This window comes from Phoenix dactylifera, chromosome 12, assembly GCF_009389715.1.
Source record: "Phoenix dactylifera cultivar Barhee BC4 chromosome 12, palm_55x_up_171113_PBpolish2nd_filt_p, whole genome shotgun sequence".
In the NCBI taxonomy this organism is placed as follows: domain Eukaryota; kingdom Viridiplantae; phylum Streptophyta; class Magnoliopsida; order Arecales; family Arecaceae; genus Phoenix; species Phoenix dactylifera.
The window spans coordinates 1-21152 of record NC_052403.1 but is presented as its reverse complement, the minus strand read 5'-3'; the positions used below and the strand labels follow the sequence as shown (position 1 = coordinate 21152).

The 21152-nt window shown below is 41.6% G+C and overlaps 3 protein-coding genes across 4 annotated transcripts; 1 reads left to right on the top strand and 2 right to left on the bottom strand.

Annotated features, from left to right (window-relative positions):
* The first annotated feature begins 487 nt into the window (after nt 1–487).
* LOC120103834 (CASP-like protein 5B3) lies at nt 488–8247 on the top strand. 2 transcript variants are annotated; one of them, XM_039132193.1, is made up of 4 exons: nt 488–1125; nt 3963–4095; nt 7481–7689; nt 7847–8247. In XM_039132193.1, exons 1-3 carry the CDS (start codon nt 995–997, stop codon nt 7679–7681), a joined length of 465 nt encoding a protein of 154 aa, XP_038988121.1. In that variant the 5' UTR covers nt 488–994; the 3' UTR covers nt 7682–7689; nt 7847–8247. The 2 variants fall into 2 exon arrangements, with proteins under 2 accessions (XP_038988121.1, XP_008777618.1); XM_008779396.4 differs by having other exon boundaries at nt 489–1125; nt 7481–8184.
* A 1670-nt stretch (nt 8248–9917) lies between these two features.
* On the bottom strand, nt 9918–14258 carry LOC103697513 (probable mannose-1-phosphate guanylyltransferase 1). The gene is made up of 5 exons (XM_008779387.4): nt 14107–14258; nt 12251–12383; nt 11290–11352; nt 10944–11183; nt 9918–10867 (listed from the first exon to the last, which is right to left on the bottom strand). Exons 2-5 carry the CDS (start codon nt 12359–12361, stop codon nt 10196–10198), a joined length of 1086 nt encoding a protein of 361 aa, XP_008777609.1. The 5' UTR covers nt 12362–12383; nt 14107–14258; the 3' UTR covers nt 9918–10195.
* A 2993-nt stretch (nt 14259–17251) lies between these two features.
* Nucleotides 17252–20949, bottom strand: LOC120112774. The gene is made up of 2 exons (XM_039132656.1): nt 20465–20949; nt 17252–20372 (listed from the first exon to the last, which is right to left on the bottom strand). The coding sequence occupies exons 1-2, from the start codon at nt 20947–20949 to the stop codon at nt 17252–17254; spliced, it is 3606 nt and encodes a 1201-aa protein (XP_038988584.1).
* Between the last annotated feature and the right edge of the window lie 203 nt (nt 20950–21152).

The window sequence follows — 21152 nt, the reverse complement described above, 5'->3', positions numbered from 1 at the left end:
CTAGACGCCCAAAATCCAATATAATAATGGCACATAACGAAAAAAAAAAGAATAATGAAGATTGCCGGAACGGAGGGCCTCTAATATTTAAATCAGATAAAATTTAGGAAAAAAACATCGAATTAGAGAAAAAAAAATACAGAGATGAATACTTAATACTTTGAGTTTTTTTAATAGATGAAAAATTCTTATTTCATTAGGGTTAGGATTTTAAAGTTCGAAGATGATTGGATAATTTTTATCTAAATAATTTCCAACATATGTATCTAATTGAAACTAGTTTTCTGCTGCACTATATCTTAACCTATAGACAATGGTCAGGTTGGACCACTGGCAATGTCCAATAGCTTAAGGTATATCTATTAATCAAGCCACTAATCTTTATTCTTATAATATTCTTCTTGCTTTTATTATCCGTGATAGTGGCATAAAAGTATAATTTAGACATTGTCCTAATATTGCAGTGCTCGGTTGCAGCAATGCTACCTTCCAACCACTTTCATATGGAATTCCCGTGCGGATTCAGATCCACCGTCGATATCATCCCCTGAACGTTCCAACCGCCTATTTACAGCGTCACCTCTTCCCCATTACGACGCAATGTGATCGCCTCCGGGATCCCGATGGCCGGTTACTCCCGTATAGAAATTTTATGCGTCGGAATGGACCTTTCTCCGCGCTTACTTGCGTGTTAGAGAGGAGGAGAGAGGGGGGAACATTATTCGTTTCTTATATTCGAAGAGAAACTAATCACAGTCCATTTATTAGGCTTTTTTTTTTCAGTTCGAGAATTCCGACATCGATCATCGAATCTGAAGAAAGAATCGAGGGTTTTGAAGAAGAAATCCGAGAAAAAGTAGCGTGGAATTGGCCGTCAGGCGCGGAGGGCTGCGAGGATTGGTATGTAGATCCAGCAATGGGAGGCGGTATTGAAGAAATCTAGGGATTTTGGTGGAATCCAGGGTTCTTCAAGGAGGAGGAGGAGGAGGAGGAGATGAAGGTGGTGGTGGGGAGCCCAGGCACTTGGACTGGGTTGGTGCTGAGGATCGGGCAGTGTGCCTTCGCCGGCGCTTCGATTGGGATTATGGTCTCCGCTCTAGGGTTCTCCAACTATACCGCTTTCTGGTATGATCGATTCCCAGGGTCCCTTTTTAATTTGGTAGCCTTTGAACTATGTTTCTCATCTAATATCTTGTTGAGTGATATGGGAGCTCAGATGCTTAATTCTATTATAATTTTGTTATATTGTACACTGAGCTTAATCTCATGCAAGTCCAGGTTTATTTACTTTGTTTTGTTATATTTTATGGTCTCTTTCGGTTGAGATATCAAACTGATTGCATATTGTCAAGCTTCTTATTTATTGAATTATCTTTGACATATGATAAGAGTACCGTTTTTGAATTACATTGCTGATTTTAGAAGTCCAGTTACTATCAGAGAGGGTTTTTAGGCATGGACCTAACAATGTGATGGTCTTCTGGGTAGGTTTATGAGTTAAAAAGTAAAACTTTTGTAAATGATGGAAACATTGGTGTTACAATTTATTCTCTGCCTTGGGGGGTTGAGACAGAATGACGCTTGCATATATGTACTTGAAGATGATTGGGTTATGCCCCATCACTTGGCAGATCATGGGAAATAGGTTGGTCAATGCTTATACTATTGGCGTGTGTGGAGGTGATTGTGGCTTTCACTAAATTTTCTGCTAAAAAAGGCATAAAGTTTGGAGATCATTTTTCAAGGATTATGCATGTTGTTGGAAAGATTGGATATTTACATAGGATGGTACCTTCCTAATATGCTAGTCCATTTGAAGAAGGTTAGAGTTGAGAATGGCCATGTTGCTAAGACGAGAAGAATGGGCATCATATATTTTTTGCACCAGGAAAGCTACATTGTAGACCTAATTCTGACTGGAGGATGGTTATTGTCCCAGAATGCTGCTTCTTATGCATGAAGTTAGAATGGAGAAGGAGTATGCAGGTAATATTTTGAAATATTGAATCTCAGCTATCAATGAACGAAGGGTAAATTGGGTAACAGAGGGAGTTATTGGTTCAGCTGGTTGTGATTTTGGCCATCTTGTACGTGAATGCCCACCCCACCTAGGCTCCCTTTCTCTCTACTCCCTCACCTAAAACCCCTTCCCCCTTGTTCGGATAGCCTCTATCTCCTTCTCATCTTCCTAAACCACCCTTCCTCCTTGTTCTCTCTCCTCACCCCTATTCATCTACCAGTCACTGCAGTCCCCTGATTCTTACCTCCATATCTTTACACTTCCCTATCCACTGCCCGTCCTTCCACCTCTCTCTCTACCCTCCTCCTCACACAAATGTGGGAAAAAAAATTACCCATGCACAATAGCCATCAAAACCAGATCAGAGGTGGGATTCTGAGCAAGTGTTGAGTCTGGGGAAGAGATAGATAAAAAGAAGAAATAAGAGAAAGGAGAATGATGCACAAAGATGAGAAGAAAGAGAAGGTGGTAGCATGTGGATATGGGAATCAGTGGTTCTAATCAGCAAAAAGAATACCAAAAGAAACCTCAACCATTGAACGGCGGTGATATTGAATATTGGATAAAGAAGGAAGAGATAATGATCTTGTAGGGAGAGATAAAGGATGGGCTTCAATTTTCCACATAATTACACTGGGAATCCTTCTATCAACTGGTACCTCTAGTCATAGATAAGGTACTGACTAGTCCTAAGTTACAATCTTAGCCCTTAATTATGATGTATCGATGACACAGAAAAAATATAAGGTACAGAAGCAAGACTCGTATATGCCTACCTATCTATACTTGTAAAAGGAGTTAACGATTTTAAAATCAATGATAGGCCATCCAAATTGAAATTCCAATCATTAAATGTCATCTACGCTACAAGAAAAATGCCTATATACCAAAGCTCATATATTTTGGTGGTCTCTAACGTATACCAAAATGAACAGTATCAATTACATTAGTATGATAAAGCACATGATAGGGCACAAAAATTGAAAATCCATTTTATAGATTATGATCTAGACATCTTAAAATATGAGTAGATTTAAATTCACTAGGTTTTGATGATTAAGTCATAGTAAAATATAGTATCATGTTATTAAAACCGTCCATTTTGACTCCTACATGATGATCAGGTAAGAGACCACCAAAAAACATAAATTGTGGTTTGTAGGTTTTTTTTTAGTGTAAATCATGTTCAATGGTTTGAATCTTGAATTTGGATGGTCTATCATAGATTCAAGGAGTTAACGTGAAAGAGTGTAGTCCAGCTATGCACATATATATTATCATATTATTTCTTTACATGCAACAATGTATCTTCAAGAAAATCAAATTAGGAGAATTGGTGCTTCCTGCTTCCAGTCATGATCAATGGAAGAAATTCTTATCCACACCCTTACTAAAGTCTGATTTATAATGCTTAATCGATAAACTCATTCCATTCCAGATATTAAAAATGAACATGATTCTTGAACTCCATTTCTGATTACTATAACGATGCCAGCTTACCAAGTGGTTAAAGTTGTCGATAGGTGTTGTAAATGACTTGGGATCAAACCCCGTCTTCACCTGGGTTTGTGGGTTAGGGTTATTGGGGAAGAGCTACTCCTTGTTCCATAATGCATTACTGTCTACCAAAAGATGGGGAAAAAATCTGATTATGGTCTTAAATGATCAGCAAGACTAGATTGTACTGAACTTGTTTAAAGCAGTCGGCATATGGATTATTTGTTTCTAGTTTGTACTTATAGCAAATTAACTAGCATAGTATAACAAAAAGGGAAATTTATTACCTGATATTCCTAGGTTAGCTCTGTGCAATCATATTTTATGATTCAGGCATGACATCATGAAATAAAATAATTTGCAGATCATCCTTTGTAAAGCTTACTATCATGATGATATTGACTTTTGTGTTTGACTGAATTGTTGATAATGCCTTTGGATTCAGCTATTTGGTCGCTTCTATGGGATTACAAGCATTATGGAGCTTGGGACTTGCATGTCTTGATATCTATGCCTTAAAGATTAAAAGAGATCTGCATAATCCTGTGTTAGTAAGCTTGTTTGTGGTCGGTGACTGGGTAATCATGTTTCATCCTTTTACTCTGATTTTAGTTACATGTGTCACAATTTAGTTAGTTCTTAGAATTTAATGTTTTATCTGCTTGCCTAAATTATACATCAAGATTTGTAGCAGAAGCACTTGTTATGCATCTTTTCTGTATCATCAGCTTTAGTTTCTCATATCATGAATCCTTACGTAAGGCTGCTGAGGTTTTCACTTCATTTATGGCAAGTTCATATGCAAATGCAATTGAACACTGAGGTTTTTCACTTCGTTTTTGGCAAGTTCATACTCAAATGCAGTTGAACCTAAAATGTCTGACGGGAAATGCTTAAAGGATCTGCTTATAGGGCATAATCATGGAATACATTATAAAATAATATCTCTATCACCTCCTTGTATTTAAAATGTTTGTTTTCTTTAGGTCCAGCTGATCAACTAAGTGATGTTGCCACATCTGCTGTACCATGATTCTGTCCCATATTTGTTTTCAGTTTGCTGTGCTACATGTCTGGTATAGTTTCATTTATTAAATGAAAGTAAATGAGATTTTAAAACTCTTTGACAGAATAATTAGGACTTCTCAGCTGTAATGCAACCATTTGCACAGATAATGTTTTCGATGATTTTTATAAGAGAGATAAGCTGTGCAACAGTGCAAGGTCACTATAGTTTCATTGTAACACTCCCTATTTTACAAGAATCTTTGCGATATTTCTGCTTTATATGGTATGGCATGATGAATTTTATGTATTGTATGACATGCCAATAATGCCTTTCCGTCTCCATCATATTTTAGGAAAACAATAAAAAATCAAGTTGCTTGTGGTCCAACTTTATGGGATATTAAAGTGTGCAATTCAAAAAACTAATTTAGAATACACAGCACTGGCAAATCAATGAATTGTTGTTGTGCCAGCAAAATATTTGATGAAAGCAGTTTTTCTATCTAGGACTTGGAACTATTTTTGTCCTCTTACCCCTTCACTATACTGAAGTCAACACTTCTTCAAGCAGCATGTGTGGGAATTCTGTGAATTGTCCAAGTTTCATCACATGTAATATTTGTTGTAAAAAAATTGAATGATGTGAAAGGAAAGACAAGAAGTCATGCATGTTTGTGTTTCAGTAACATGGTATAAAATACATAGTGGGGTAGCTAGAATAACCTTAGGCATCCAACATAATTGGATAATATGAAATTATTCGGCTCGTTTCAGGTTCCATTAGGGGTGCAAATGGGTCGAGTCGGACTGGGTCATGAGTGACCCCAATCCAACCCGGTTCCTTGTTCGGATCCTAATTTTGGACCCAGACCCACCCAATAGAAAATCGGGTCGGGTTGGGTCCACGACTACAATTTTTGATCCAATGGGTCATTCGGGTTGGGTTGGGTCCATGTATAACCCAGCCCCAACCCAAAAAATTCGGATCCGATTTGGGTCTGTTTGTTTCATCTGAACCCGGTCAGAGGGGCCTAATGAATCTTTTAATAAGCATCGACTATACTTTTGCTTGGGTTGGTGGCTTGTCTATTCATCCATCACTGTCACGTCATGCCAACATTAATGACAAACTGTTAACACTAGTGATATATTGCCGTCCTGCCATTCCTGTCTCTTGCTCATTAGTCATTACTCACTTTTCTCTCGCTCTATCAGTCTGTTAACCAATGGAGCAAGGAGGCTTCACCTCCCCGGCCTTCTTCCTCCTTGCCATAGCCCACGCCTCAGTCCTTTTCCTTGCCACCCTCTCCAAGGTCCGGTCCGGCCGCCGCCCCCTCTCGCCGGGGCCCGTGGCCCTCCTGATCATCGACAACCTGCACCTCCTCGGGTCCCTTGTCCGCCAAACCCTCTACCGCCTTGGCTCCACCCTCTGCGTCATTGCCTCCTCCCCTAAACTCGCCTGTGAGCTCTTCAAGACCCATGACACCGCCATCTCCAATCGCCCCCAGACCGTTGCCGCCCGCCACTTCGCTTACGACGCCGTCGGCTTCGCCTTCGCTCCTTACGGTCCCTGCTGGTGCTTCATGAAGCGCCTCTGCATGTCCGAGCTCCTCGGCCTGGACCGTCGACCTCCTCTGCCTCGTCCGCCGTGTCGAACTCCTCGACCTCCTGCGCCCCATTCTTGACAAGTCGGCACGTCGTAAGCTCGTCGACATGAGCTCAAAAATAATCAAGATGATGAACAATGAAGTCACGAGGATGGCGGCCAGCACGACATCGTCGGGGGCCGTAGGGGAGACCGAGGAGGCTCGAGAGCTGGTGAAGTAGGTGGCTCGAGAGCTTTTGCACGAACCTGGACCTCTAGGGGCTGGGGAAGAGGATGAGGGAGGTGTACCGGAGGTTCAACGCATTGATGGAGAGGATCATAAGGGGGAAGGAGGAAAAGAGGAGGAAGGAGATGGAATGTAGGGGAGAGGATGGGCCTTTAGCACCCAGCTGACCTGTTTAGCTTGCGGTCTGCGGGCCCGAATAGTTTTGCAGGTTTGGGGCAGGGCGGGGCATAGGATTGGAAACCCAAAATTATCCAAGTTTCAAATGGATCGTGTCAGGTCGAGTCGGGCTAGAATTCAGGAAACCCAGACCTGACCCCGAAAATAGAATAGGTCTAACTTTTAGAACCCAACCTGACCCATTTGCACCCTAGGTACCATTGATTTCCTTTAAGCTGAGCACTGAATGGCTTTTTCCTATCTTTGCGAGACCTAAGTCCCAAATAAACTTGCAATCTTGTTACAGTAATCACTGTTTCATCTAGTAGTGTTTGAGTGCATTGTTTTGGCCACTGTTGCATATGAATCCGAATTGATTCTATCTGAAGTATCTATTTGGTCTCATTTTCATTCTGAGGCATCAAGAAGTTTCATCAATTATTTCTGTTGGGTGGCTTATGTTCAGATGTGAGTCTGTGCTTCTCATGGCTTCATGAGAACATAGCCGATCCAATCTTATGCCTACATTTTTTTTTTTGCTTCTTTTGCATTTTCTATAGCATATCCTTTCTCAGTTACTTTTTCTAATTAATTTTCAGTTCTAAAATTAATTTGTCAAGATGTTTCAGCTGAATTATCCCTGCTAGCAAGCTGTTGAAAAAACATCACCAGAATACCAATCGTGACAACTACTGTCATAATAATTGTGAGCAGAAAGCAAACTATGAGCTAAATGCCATTGCCATGCTAAGCACCCAAACGAGTCGTAGAACAAACTGTTCGGTGAATCCATTATTTCCTGTTTTTTTGGTTATCATGGTGTAATTATTTACCTCATGCTCTTACCAAACAACATAATACCTTCTCAATTGTTGTTCACACCTGGGGATGTTGAAAATTGAGCTGATACAGAAATTCTCTTTTCATATTTTTGTGGCACTGAAGCAAGTAATCTCACCTAATCCAGGTAACAGCAACTCTATCACTTGCGGCAGCATGCTCTTCAGCAGCTGTAACAGTTTTATTTGCAAGAGATACAGGCTTCTGCAGATCAATTCCTCAATTCTCATGCGGCAAGTTTGAAGTCTCCATTGCATTGGCTTTTATCGCATGGCTGCTAATTGCCATATCATCCCTAGTGATGTTTTGGCTCCTGGCATCAGTTTGACTGGCCGTGTATGTTCTCTCTTCTGGTGTTATTAATTACTGCTAAAAAGTAATGAAATTCGCCATAATTCAAAAAATTGGTCCATTGGTTTGAGCTGCAATTCACTTCTCGAGTCACAGAACATGTTTGATGTATATTTGCCTGTAATATAAAGGCCTATTTCAGGGGGCTGGTTTAGTCGACTCCATACACACTCTGGTGTCATGCATCATCATGCTTCCTCTTGTAAGGTTTTTTATGGACGAAGGTTGTAAAGCATGAAAGAGGAAGAGCCGCAAGAAGAGACGGGAAGCGAAAGTGAATGATAATGATAACTCTGGTCTCCATAGATGGCGACGTAGATCGGTTCATTTGTTCGCAAGGGATGTTCTAGCACCGATCCTCGTGGATCACATGACATACAAGAAATTATTACATGGATCAGGTCCAATGAATCAGTCCAAATCTCAGGGCATATGTACGGTGGATAATAGGCATCCTCATTTGATCTTGAATTGTTTAAATACAATGGGGTAATGTGGCGAGTGACTATTGGACTGGTCTACTGGATCCTGTCCATCTGATAATTATGGTGCGCTGTATTTCTGACTGCATTTTCTATCTGATGTGGTGGGGAGGAATAGGTGTGGTTTTGGTTTGTTGGTCGTTAACTGGATATTAATTAGATTGAGACTGGAGAGAGAAAAGAACTTAGCAAGTCCGCTTCCAAAGATATATAATAAAAGACGGTTTAGTTAGCTGCCATCGTTACAATTCAGAGTTTCAGACTGGACAGAGCTCTCGGCCACATCGGCTTGATTAGATGATTCCGGTGATTAAATTAATTACAACTACCCGCAATTATAGCCAGGAAGTAGGCCGAAATCGCGGTGTTCTTTGGTTTGAAAAGAGTAAGAGGTGGCTTGTCATTTGGCCAGAAGTTGTGAGTCTACCTAACCAAATTCACAACTTGTGTGGCAATTTTGACAGAATGTCTTATTCCATCAATTTAGAACAGCTGTGTAAATTCTTTATAGCTATTTCTCGTAAAGACTAATCAAACTCCCGAGATGTGAACAAAATAAGAAAACCTTACTTACCAAAGTACTCCCCTTGAGATGAATCCCATAGTAATCCATTGGAAAGGACCCATGACATTACTAGCCAAACGGTAGGAGTAATGGCACCGTAATGGGACTCCATTTGTTCGTTGGAGGAAGCCAATTAGGTATCAGAGTCATCAGTTATGGAGGCTACGTTAAAGATCTTGTAAGATGAGAACAGAATGAGTCGTTATTATACGGTACGGACTACAGTGGAAGGTTCCCCACCGGTTGATTCTAACCCGACGCTAGATTGCACGGATCGAACTGAATCACTGTACATAATTACTTGCTGCAATACATGGTAGAAGAACACCTCGTGATGCACGTACCGCTGTCCACTCCCTAGATTCTCTGTAGCTGTCTTTGGGTTCTGTCCTTTAGCTAAGAACAACACGCGATGCACGTACCGCTGTCCACTCCCTGGATTCTCTGTGGCTCTCTTTGGGTTCTGCCCTTTGGCTTTCTGGTTATATCCTGGTTTCTTTTTCATTGCCAGAAAAAAAAAAATGGTGTCTCTTAATTAGTTTTCTTTTTCCAAAGCAAGTGGAATCGAAACATTTGCATCACTATATTTCCTAATGCTGATGTTTTAAAAAAATAGGAAGACTTCTACTGGTTTACAGTTTCCTACACCAGTGCCCTCCGTGTTCGTTTTGGCACCATAAGATATTAAGATCTCGGTCGCTACCAGGTTCCCGTGGCAGGGCAGCCTCCGTGCCATAAAATATTATAATGATTTTTTACGTTCCAACTCCGGCAAATGTTGCTAATTAGGACTTTTTTTTCTTTTGGTACCATCCGGTCCATCTCCTTCGTCATGATCAATCCAATCCCTATCAAACCCCACGGCAAGCCATGAAAATTTTAGGGGCTGGAAATTTCATTGCCCTTTAACACTGCCAACATTTAAAAGTCACCATTCTTACCTTTCCATCAGTCAGGTCTGAAATTTGCATGCTGAGCTCTTATTGCTCCAATGGACTAGATGTTTCTTACATATCAAAATCAAATGCAAAGTTCCACCAAATCATTGAAATACTCCTGACTGACAACTTATCTTCCTTCATGAGGAAGGTATTGAAACCAAAACAAATGTAACAACAAATGATCGATGCTCATCCGTTCAACACTATCGCTCCTGGAGCAGGGGGAAAAGAAAAATAAATGAAACAATATTCATCCGTAAATTTTTATCACAAAATAAAAGTCTTTAACTTTCCATGTTCAATGGAGAAACATGGACCTACAGACTCAGATGACAAACTTACCATCATGAGGCCAGCACTAGAATAGAACATACATATAAACAGACAGACAAAAAACTACCCATAAACTTGCAGCGAGAGACAGAAGCATTAAGAAAAATAACAGGCACATGACACAAATATAGCTCTGATATTGGAACCTAAACCACTTCAACTTTCCATGTTCACATGACAATCTCGGGCTTTAGGATGCTAGACTTGATCTCTTTGTGAGGGAGCACAACACCTCCATTGCTGTATATCTCATCGCACACATGCACATCCTCCCCAAGGATAGTCATGTTTTCAACCCGTGCCCACTGTCCAACGGTGGAGTGCCACCCAATGATGCTACCAGAGATGCATGCATGTTTCTTAATCCGAACTCCTCGCATCACCGTGCATCTTGACAGCCTTACTCCGGACTCCACGATGCACCCTGGTCCAATTGCAACATCAGGCCCAATCAGACATCCCTCTCCAATCACAGCACTCTCATGCACCAAAACATTTCCCACAATGTGTCGGCCAGCAGCCAACTTATAGGGCGATTTCTTGCGAAGGGAATCCAGATAGAGCCTCAGGCCTGTGATGTAGTCCCTTGGCTGTCCTATATCCATCCAGAAACCAGGCAGGACCATGGCATAGAGCTTTTGATCTGCTGCAATTTTGGGGAAAACTTCTTTCTCGATTGAGGTGGGCTTCAGTTCAATGCGGTCTAACACAGATGGGTTCAACAAGTAGATCCCAGCATTGATTTTGTTGCCCACAAATATTTTTGGCTTCTCTACAAATCTATCTACCCTTCCAGTTTCCTCCTCCATAACCACAACACCATACTTGGATGGCTCATCGACCTATCAGACAAAAAAGGGACAGGCTGCAGATCAAACAATTGTTAGAGGAAATAATTACCAGGACTTGGATAAATACCTTCGTTACCATAATTGTAGCATCTCCTCCGTGCGCTTTGTGGAACTGAATCAGTTCAGCAAATGGATATTCATTGATGACATCACTGTTGAGGACAAAGAAGGGTTCACCGGAACTGTCTATTAGCTTGTCTCTAGCTAGAGCCAGGGGACCAGCTGTTCCTAGTGGCTCTGTCTCTTGGGAGCAGGTGATTTTGATATCAAGCTTGCTCTCAAAATCCTTTAAAAAGTTAAGCATCACCTGGAAAAAGAGACCTCAGATTAGAGGATGCAGAAACTTAACTGCAAGAAAGTCCGCTAAATAGAATAGAGGACCGGTGGATACAGATAAAAGTTCATGATTTTACCTCTGGCTGATAATTGATGGCCAGGATAACTTCTGTCACTCCAACCTCTTTCAAAGCTTCGATCTGATCCAACAAAGTGTCCACAACCATTGGTTACAATAAATAGCTTAATTGTTGATTCAAGCATTATAAGCAAACAACTAAGAATAGATTCATACTAGCACGGACTAAACAAAAGCTAAATTGATAGCTTATCTTTCTTTCTGCCAGAAAAAGCAACAGATCTACAAGATTAAAGTGGTCCGGTTTGAAAAGAATCTATAGACATGCACCCACCAAAGGGTGCCTTAATGAAGGTTAGCCCGATGCTAGCCCAAAAAAAGTAATTGAAGTTATAGAAAGAAGGATCTGGCCATAGAGAACAATCTACTTGATAGACTCTCAATATTAAAAAGGATACATATAATTTCTCAAGTGATAATTGTTGTGAGAGATCTACAACAGGATCCAAGTGATTCAATCTGAATTAAACTATGGACAAGCATCTAGTAAAGTGTGCCCTTCTAAAGATTAGATGAATACGCTGATGTTAGGCAAAATGGAATTGAAGAGGCAAAATGGAATTGAAGCGGCAAAAAGAAGATCCGACCATAAAGACTCATCAACCTGATACCACAACCACAACCAGTTCTTGACATTCAAAAAGGTAAAGCAATCTCTTAAGTGACAATCACAAAGTCAACTAAAGTAGGAAGAATCACAAAGTAAACTAAATGAAATGTGGAGGGGGGACATAGATAGAAAGAACTCTGGTAATGTTCTTGTCTTGCCAAAAAAACTACTCTTACATTTATGTAACTGGTTCATTACAGAGAAATAAAACCAGAACATGCTAAAATTGGATCACATTCCAAGGCCAGAAATCAACTATGCATTGGGAACAAAAACAGTTACTTACCTTGATAAAACTTACATTTCCACCTATCTACTCAAACAATATCATAGTACAGAAAAGACAGACCTGATGCAGAATCATGGGTTTGTTGGCAAAATCAACTAGAGGCTTTGGGACACTAAGTGTCAAAGGCCGTAGGCGGGTACCAAAACCTCCAACAAGAATGAGTGCCTTCATGGTCGACTGCTCCTTTCTCGCCCTGTTGATCGAATGGAAGAAATCAATACCACAAAGCAAACCAAACCCAAGAAGAAGCCATAGTATCCATGCTTATATATAGACAGCAGCTACTTTACAGAACTCTATCTTGACATCTGTGAGTGAAGAGTGATTGCCACCTTGTTCATAAAGGACACTGAAAATCTATCGAAGTTACCAGCCTGGTATCCACTCAGTTTCAGAACAATCTTTCCAACCTCTGAGAAAACGATAAGATCGGTGTCTTGACATGGAAGAAAGAAACCACAGGAATTGAAATCTACGGTCAGGCAATATGGAAAGAACCCAAAAGGCTATGCAGGTGTCGCTCAAAGCATAAAAATTTGTAGGTTTAGGTGAAAATTGTCATTATGTTCTAGCTGGAACGAAGCTCCAAATTCCAGCTAATTCACAGGCTGGATTCATCAATGGCAGAAAGCCAAACTATTAGTATTAGGCTGGATTCATCGATGACAGAAAGCCAAACCATTGAAGTCCTCAGGAAAGGAATCAAACCACTGGTAAAGATATTTCACTTTAACTCTTCAGAGTTTATTTGAGAAAACGATTGTTTCTTTCAACTCTTTAAAGTGAAACATAACCATAACATGAATTATCTAGCCTTATCTATGATATTTAGGCTTGGTCACATGAATTCTTTTTTGCTAGATATTCCTACCAAGGTCTGCATCCTATGTGTCACAGAAAGTTATTCAGAATCCTTTTGCATGACTAGGAATCACGTGGTAATTATGCCTTCCTTAAAAGGAAGAAAGGAAATGAATCCCAATTATCTAGAAAATTGCTTCTTAACACTCCTAATTCAGTACTCTAATAAAGGTCAAGCTTATGATCAAGTCTCATTAATCTAACCTACTTACAAGAGAAAAGGGGTCAAAACTCCAAAAGAATCATGGTTAATATCCCAAGCACATTATAGAAAGATGCAGAGAAGGTGAAGAACTCAACATTGAGTATAAAACTTACAACAAGAAAAGGAAATATATAACAAGAGTAGACTTATAGAAGGAAATCGTGTAGTTGCAATCGGACATGGAGAAAAGAATTATAGAATAGACTTTATTAAGCACGAAGAAATCATTTAGTTGTTGAAATTAGAGAACAAACACTCTAAATACAGAAATATATGGTTTATATTCAACTAAAGCAAAAGATTGGAGAAGAAAGAGGGGGGAGGAGGGCAGATTTCACCAAATCTATTTGGAAAAAAAAAAGGCACTGAAAAGGAGCTCCAAGATGGACTTTATTGCAGTAGAAACGCAAGAGATGTGACCTTACTTGTCATTTTTTTTTTCTTCTGCAGAAATCTTAGTTGTTGGAGATCAGAGAATAAGCCCTAAGCCCTAAAAATCAAGAAGGTTGGTACTCAACTGAAGTACAAGAAGATCTATAAAAAAAACTCTCTACACTGTACTTTTTTTTGAAAATCATCAAAATTATATGGACTTTTAACCAAAACATTCTAACAGGCGTTGGAACCCTGAGCGACCCACAGAAGCATAAAGATTAAAACTTCGATCGTTGTGTCGAGTAATTCAACAAATCCCAGCCACACTGCGACATCCGCCCGGAGATAGGGAGGCACCTCCAGATGTCAGAAGACACCGGAAAATTCGAAGAAGAAGAAATCACCATCAGGTACCCAAATCTAACGAGAAACCAGAGTGGGGAAGATTGAAATGGAGAAGATTGTCGAATCTTACGAAGATTTTGGTCAGATACCGGCCGGAGGACTCTAATCCCGTCGATATCCGATCACTCCTCCTTATCTTCAATTCCCCTCGCGCGAGGAAAGGGATAAAAAAAGGGAGCACCTTTGTGCTCAGACTAGGCCCCAATGCCGGAGGGAGATCCGGCTGCTCAATATACAGCACCACCCGCCGAATTTTAAATTAGTCCTCGTTCCACCCCGGATTTTTAAATTAATCCTCGTTTATTTTCTCTCGCTATATATATATATATATATATATTTAAATCTTTCCCGGTAACTCATGCAAACCGACCGCTTCCGCAACGGTGCTCAGTGGCGCCGGAAGAGGAAAAAGGTTGTTGATGCACGCTTTTATTTGTCATAATTAAAAGTTAATATAAATATATAATATGATTATTCACATGCATGCTCTTTTGCCTGTTACATTTCTTGCTCACCCAGAAGAATAATTTTGGGAAGATGCTTGCTTGATCTTATCCTAATTTTTTTGGAAGACATGCAAAGAAATCTGGCTCCATAAGATAAAATAAAATATGAAAAAAAAGAGATGACCAAAATAATCTAGCTACAATGAAAAGGGAGTGCATTTATAAAAAAATCTTCTTATTTTAAAGTTCGACAACCATCATCTCATATTTGCTGTCGTTTTACCTTTTGTTCCCTTATACTTACTATAATTTTATTTTTCGCTGTTTATTGAGTTAAAATATTTGTGAATGATGACATAAAATCTATTTTTATATTTAAAAAATTTTATAAAGTTATTTTTTTATTATAGTGATAAATAAATTTTATATATGCCAAACAAGCAAAGAACTTCCTGCAACAAAGAGGAAGGAAAAGACACAATGAAAAAAAAAAAAAACAAAAAAAGGCGAATTAATTAGTATTGGATCGTGGATATGAATGATTTACCTTTATCATAAAATCTCCAAATCGATAATTATTAAAATCAGAATTTTAAGAACATTTTATTTCAAAATTAGGACTTGTCTTTGTTTCTCAAGTTAGTTAGTAAAATAGGTAGAAGCAACTTAGCTTGCATTTAGAGGTGGAATAGCTTGCCTAATGTAAATGGGTTAATATGATCCTATTCTTCATTATTCTAGAGTAAATTACTCTACTCTAAATGGTTGAATAATTTATTCCTAAGTTAAATAGAAAAAAAATGATTTGGAAGGTAAAAGGTTGTCTAGGTATTTTTTAAAATGCCTACTTTACCTATTTGAAAAGTGGTTTAGTCCGCATGCTCCAATGATTATTTGGCTTGAAAATGATGGAATAATGGGACTAAAGGACTTTTATTCCCCTTATTGCACTTCAAACGTAGTCTTGATGGTAGAGAAAATTGGCACACAAATTTCATTTTAAGAACTCCATATTTTTCTGAATTTTTATTTAATAAATAAGATCTCCTTTTGCTTGTTCTCTTGTCCCAGAGGATCACGGGAGGAGAACACTGGAGCTATTTATGATGCTTCAAATACATGTCAATACGTGTATTCACTATTCAGAACATAACAACAAGCTCTTGTGAATGCTACGAAGTCAAGCCGATCAAACTATGAAGTACTTTCTCATGTTCACTTCATGCACATTAAGATTTTCCGAATGATTTGAAGAAAAAATATTAGTGGTCTGGTACGGATTATAATGGAACTCACTATATCACAACCTTTTGCATTGTAATTATCCTTATAAATATTTCCGCGTACTCCTTTTGGACAATCATTGATCCGGCTTACTTTTTGCACAGATATTTCTTAAATTTCACTAATCATGTGCATCTTGCACCCCACAGTATATTGGCTGCAGAATATTACAGGCTCTAAGCTCACTTATTCCAAACATTGATTTATATTTTGAGTCTTAGACTCAAATTAGATAATCCACCCCTTTCATTTTTTCTTCTTTTTTTTTTTGTGCCTGTTTGTTTGTAAATCCTAGTTATCTAGATAGGTGGCCTACGATGAGAGACTAAGATCTTGATTTATTTTTAATGAGAAAGAAATTTTTGAAAGAAAATAAAAGGAGCAAGAAGGAAAGATCTAGCATATTTTGATATTGGCTGCGATGGTAAATCCTAATTTGGCTATTGCTTTAAAGATTGACTTCAATATTTAAGAACCAAAACATTTTTTTCATTCATGTGATGGTGTAATTAATGAATATTTGTTGATATTTTAGTATTCTACTTGATTGCTAGAATCAAGAGTAAGCATAAGAGCAGGTGATGGAAGTGGAAATAGGTGAGAGAAATCAAATATTTTAGAAACACTTTTATTGCAATTAGGAGGTAGCGCATGAGAATGTAAGGAAGCATCAATATTTTTACAATATTTTTATTGAAAAAGCATGTGTGAGTTCAAGATTGCAAAAAGATTCTAAAACATATCTGTTGCTTAGGTAAAAGATTTATGTATTGAGTGGCTAAGATATCGGTTCCATATAATGGTTGATTCTTGATACCATTGTCTCAATAATGCGCAAAAACTATTTTTAATCATTATAACGATCATAATGACTGTTATCTGCACCAGCTTGCATGTTTCATGCAATCTAAAAAAGATAATAATTATTTTAAGCTATTAGAATGAAAAATAAAAAAAATTAATAACACGATTATTCATATCACTGTATAATAATAATTCTTTTATGCGCTATAAACTCTTTTTAGGAATTTTTGAAAAAAATATTATATTATCAAGGGAATAACATGAACATCAAATAACATAAATTTTTGTATTATAATAGACTTTTATAGTACTAAATAATCTATTATAATACTATTTTTTTTTGTCTTTATCTATTATAATACTTGGATTTATAAGCCTGTGTAGTTCTACATTTCAAATCTTAAAATTTTGGACTGCAAGATGATAGGAAATATCAGGGCTAGCCTAATACTGTAATACATCTAGCCCTCTCGAAGCCATGGAGGGCTCCCTCCTCTCGAGGACATCAGTGGGGCTATTTCGTCATGAGAGCGTTGTGAGATTAGGCTGGGAACAATGAATGAAATGATCCCACATCGAGACTTCGAGTAGGTAGGGGATGCCACTTCCGGTTCCGGGTGGTCCTGCGTGTGCCGCCGGGTTGCAAATTTTTTTTTTTTTTGGGTAAAAACGGCTACTCATTCAAATAGATCTAACATGAGTACAACCCGCCATGTCCGAAGAAATAAAAGACAACAAAGGAGAAGGAGCGTCTATAGTAGATGTCCACAAAACATCCCCGGAATGCCGGGCCACAAAAGAGGCGACCCAGTCGGCGGCCCTGTTCGCCTCTCTAAACACATGACCAATCTGGAAACCGACCATCATCTGAGCCATCCTCCGAGTCTCCCGAATCAGAGGGTGACCGTCACCGTACCTGTCCATCCCTCGGATCCAATCGATCACCACCGCAGAGTCTCCCTCGAGGAACACTCGCTCGGCTCCAAGGACCTGCCTGGCATAGGATAAGCCCTCCCAAGCAGCCCGCAGCTCCGCACCAACCACTGTGATCCCAGGAGTCCGACGCCCACCTGCAGCCACCAGCCTACCACCGTGATCCCTGATCACAAAGCCGACCCCTCCAGTCAAACCGTCTAGTGACCTACTGCCATCGAAATTTATTTTGAGATAGTCAAGGGGTGGGGGTACCCAAGAGACAGTAACGAAAAGGGGCGCTGAAACAGCGTAAGAAGTACCCCAGGTGTCCCTGACCATTCCAGAAGAAATCTCAGTGGCAGCCGCCATAACCTCCCTCGCATGTCGTGCCGCTCTGTCCACCACCATCCTCGGAGGCACCCGCCTCCCCTCAAATATGCGTGCGTTCCTATCCAACCAAATGTGATAAGACAGGTACGCCCTCAATATACCCTCCGCTGCCAGCCTGGGCCTACCCATGGAATCTCTCAACATCCGCAACAGATCCTGAGTCGAGACTGCCACATCAAGCATGGGGAACGAAGAGCACTGCCATATCTGTCGAGCTCTAGGGCACATCAGGAGAACGTGCTCGGTGGTCTCCACGATATCACCGCACGTCTCACAAAACTGAGAAACCCCCATCCCACGCCGAACAAGCAAACTCCTAGTCGGGAGACATCCCCAAGCCACCTTCCAGATGAAAAGTGCCACCCGTGGATGAATCCGTAATCTCCATATCCATCCTCCCACGATCTGTCGCGCTGGCGTCCTGCATAACAACGCCGAAAGATCCCTGGCCCTCACCCGCGACCGCCCCGTCGGTGTCCAAAGCAGCCTATCTGACGACCCTCCAGAGGGAATAGGCAGGGCCAGAATCAACTCCGCCAACTGCTCACCAAACACCTCCCTGATCAACCCCACCCTCCAATGGCTCCCCTCAGAATCCAGCAGATCCCTGACCCTGCATCCAGCTAATCTCGCAGAGTCCACCATGGTCGGCAGACGACATATCGGCCAATCGGTCACCCAGCTGTCCTCCAGCACATCTATCGAGCACCCATCACCGATCACCCATCTAATCTCCGGAAGCACCACCATAGCCCTGGCACACATCACACGCCATATCGGAGAGTGGTGACGCTCCACCCGCCCTCCAGGCACCAAGACACCATATTTGGCCCTCATCAGTGAGGACCACATACTCTCTGGCTCAAGCACAAATCTGACTACATGCCTAGCCGCTAACACCTCCCGTCTCGTCATCAAGGACTGCACTCCCAACCCCCCGGCACTGGTCGACTGGCATACACTCTCCCAGGCCACCAGGTGGATCCCGCCTCTGCCGCTACTCCTCCCCCAGATAAACTCCCTGAACAGCTGCTCAAGGGACCTCAAGACTGCCACCGAAATATCGACATGGGATGGAAGATAAATAGGAACAGATGAAAGTACAGAGCGCACCAGAATGATCCTCCCCATCATAGACAATGAATGAGACTGCCAGCCCTCCAGCCTGCATCTGACTCTAGTCACAAGGGACACACAATCCCTAATCCTCAGTCGTCGTCCACATAAAGGCACCCCCAGATAGGACATCATGCCCCCCTGCTCTCCCACACCTAGAACCTCCAGTATAGATAGCTTCAGCGCCCCGCGCGTCTTCGGGCTAAAGATCACAGAAGACTTGTCCAAATTGACCTGTTGCCCAGAAAGAGCACAGTAATCCCGAAGAGTCTGATCAATAGCTCGAGCCGACTGCCTCGAGGACCTGGCTAAAAGCAAGCAATCGTCAGCAAATAGCAAATGGGAGATCGCCACTGCTCCCTCCACCGGTCTGTAAGCCTCCAGCTCCTGACTCGACACTGCCTGCCGCAATAATCGAGACAATGCATCCGCACAAATAATAAACAACAGAGGAGAGAGGGGACATCCCTGACGCAAACCCCCAGAAGACGAAAAGAAACGGGAGGGCGTACCGTTCACCAAAATAGCAAAGGAGGGCACCCTGATACAGCCCATCGCCCACCTGATCCAAGTCTCATGTATCCCAAACATCCGCAGGGACTGCTGCACAAAGTCCCACCTCATCCTGTCATAAGCCCTCTCCATATCAAGCTTGACCCCCATCAAGCTTCTACTCATTGGTGCTCTGCTAAGATCAAACATAAACTCCTGAACAATGAGCACATTGTCAGATATACTCCGTCCCTCCAAAAAAGCCCCCTGCTCCGGGGAAATAAGTCTAGGGAGAACCCCCCTCAATCTGATAGCGAGAATTTTCGCCGTCACCTTGTACAAAGTCGTACAGAGGCTAATCGGACAAAAATGACTCGGCTCCGTAGCATCCTGCCGCTTCGGAATCAGGGCAATGAAGATCCTCTGCCACTCAGCAGCCATCACAGCCGTGCTGAAGAACTGCTGTATAGCTGCCATCACATCCCGTCCAACTATCCACCAATATCGCTGAAAGAATACCGGTGGGAACCCATCCGGCCCTGGCGCCTTGTCCCCTCCGAGGGACCACACCGCCTCCCTAATCTCCCTCTCTGATACCGGACTAATCAAAACAGAATTCTCCTCCTCTGTGACCATCACCCCTGGCAGTGGGATCTCTGCTAGACTCGCTCCTCCAATCTGCTCTGTCCATCTGCCCCTAAAGAAGCTCACCAGAATCCTCTGTATCACCTCCGGCTCCTCCGACTGCTGCCCCTCCTCATCCCTAATAACTCTGATCCTGTTCTGATTCCTCCTAATCACTGTCGCCTGGTGAAAATATCTGGTATTCCTATCCCCCTCCATGATCCACTGTACCCTTGCCTTCTGTCTCCAGAATATCTCCTGCTGTCTAAGTAGACCATCATGCAGAGCAAGTAAGGATCTAAGCTCCCCAACCTCCTCATCTGACAGACCCCCCCTCGAGCCTCCTGATCCTGTAACCTAACAATGGCCACCTCAGACTCCTCAATCCTCCTAAAGATGTCTCCCACCTCCTCTCGATTCCATCTCCTCAGCCTCCTCCTCGCCAACTCCAATCTCCGGGACACTTGATACATGGCATCACCCCTCACTGGAGTGCTCCACGCCTCCCTAACCATCTCCCATGAACGAGGGTAAGAAAGCCATATCTTCTCGAACCTGAAAGGGGGATGCACCGGAACAAAGGCATCAGTACTCAACAGCAAGGGACAGTGATCAGATGCAATCCTGGGTAAATGAGACACACGATGATCCGGGAATCTCTGGACCCACCCCGCTGTCGCACAAGCTCTATCAAGTCTCTCCCAGACCCTAGCCGGACCCTGTTGATTGTTGCACCATGTGAATCTTGGACCAGAAAAGCCCAAATCAATCAACCCATTTGTAGTCATAAAATCCTGGAATTCCTTAACCTTCCTCTCATGGGAGAAAGGCCTGCCCCCCATCTTCTCCTGAGGGTCGACAATACAATTAAAATTACCCGCCATCAGAAAGGGGAGACCCTGATCAACCAACTGCGAAGCCTCCTCCCACAGCCGTCGCCTCTCCCTGAAGTCAGTGCTCGCATACACCGCCGCAAGAACCCAGGGATCGTTCGTGCCCTCCGAGATCACCAGAATCACCTCTTGGCCACAAACATGAAAAGTAT

Bases quoted from the DNA above. Each gene is read 5' to 3' on its own strand.
- LOC120112774 (XM_039132656.1), bottom strand. From the start codon at position 20,949: ATGGGGGGCAGGCCTTTCTCCCATGAGAGGAAGGTTAAGGAATTCCAG. The intron at 20,373-20,464 runs GTTACAGGATCA...TGGTCTACTTAG, and splicing joins TCTGAGGTGGCCATTGTTAG to ACAGCAGGAGATATTCTGGA.
- LOC103697513 (XM_008779387.4), bottom strand. From the start codon at position 12,361: ATGAAGGCACTCATTCTTGTTGGAGGTTTTGGTACCCGCCTACGGCCT. The intron at 11,353-12,250 runs GTCTGTCTTTTC...TTGTTGGATCAG, and splicing joins AACCCATGATTCTGCATCAG to ATCGAAGCTTTGAAAGAGGT. The intron at 10,868-10,943 runs GTATTTATCCAA...TTTGTCTGATAG, and splicing joins CTACAATTATGGTAACGAAG to GTCGATGAGCCATCCAAGTA.
- LOC120103834 (XM_039132193.1), top strand. From the start codon at position 995: ATGAAGGTGGTGGTGGGGAGCCCAGGCACTTGGACTGGGTTGGTGCTG. The intron at 1,126-3,962 runs GTATGATCGATT...CTTTGGATTCAG, and splicing joins TCCAACTATACCGCTTTCTG to CTATTTGGTCGCTTCTATGG. The intron at 4,096-7,480 runs GTAATCATGTTT...CACCTAATCCAG, and splicing joins TGTTTGTGGTCGGTGACTGG to GTAACAGCAACTCTATCACT.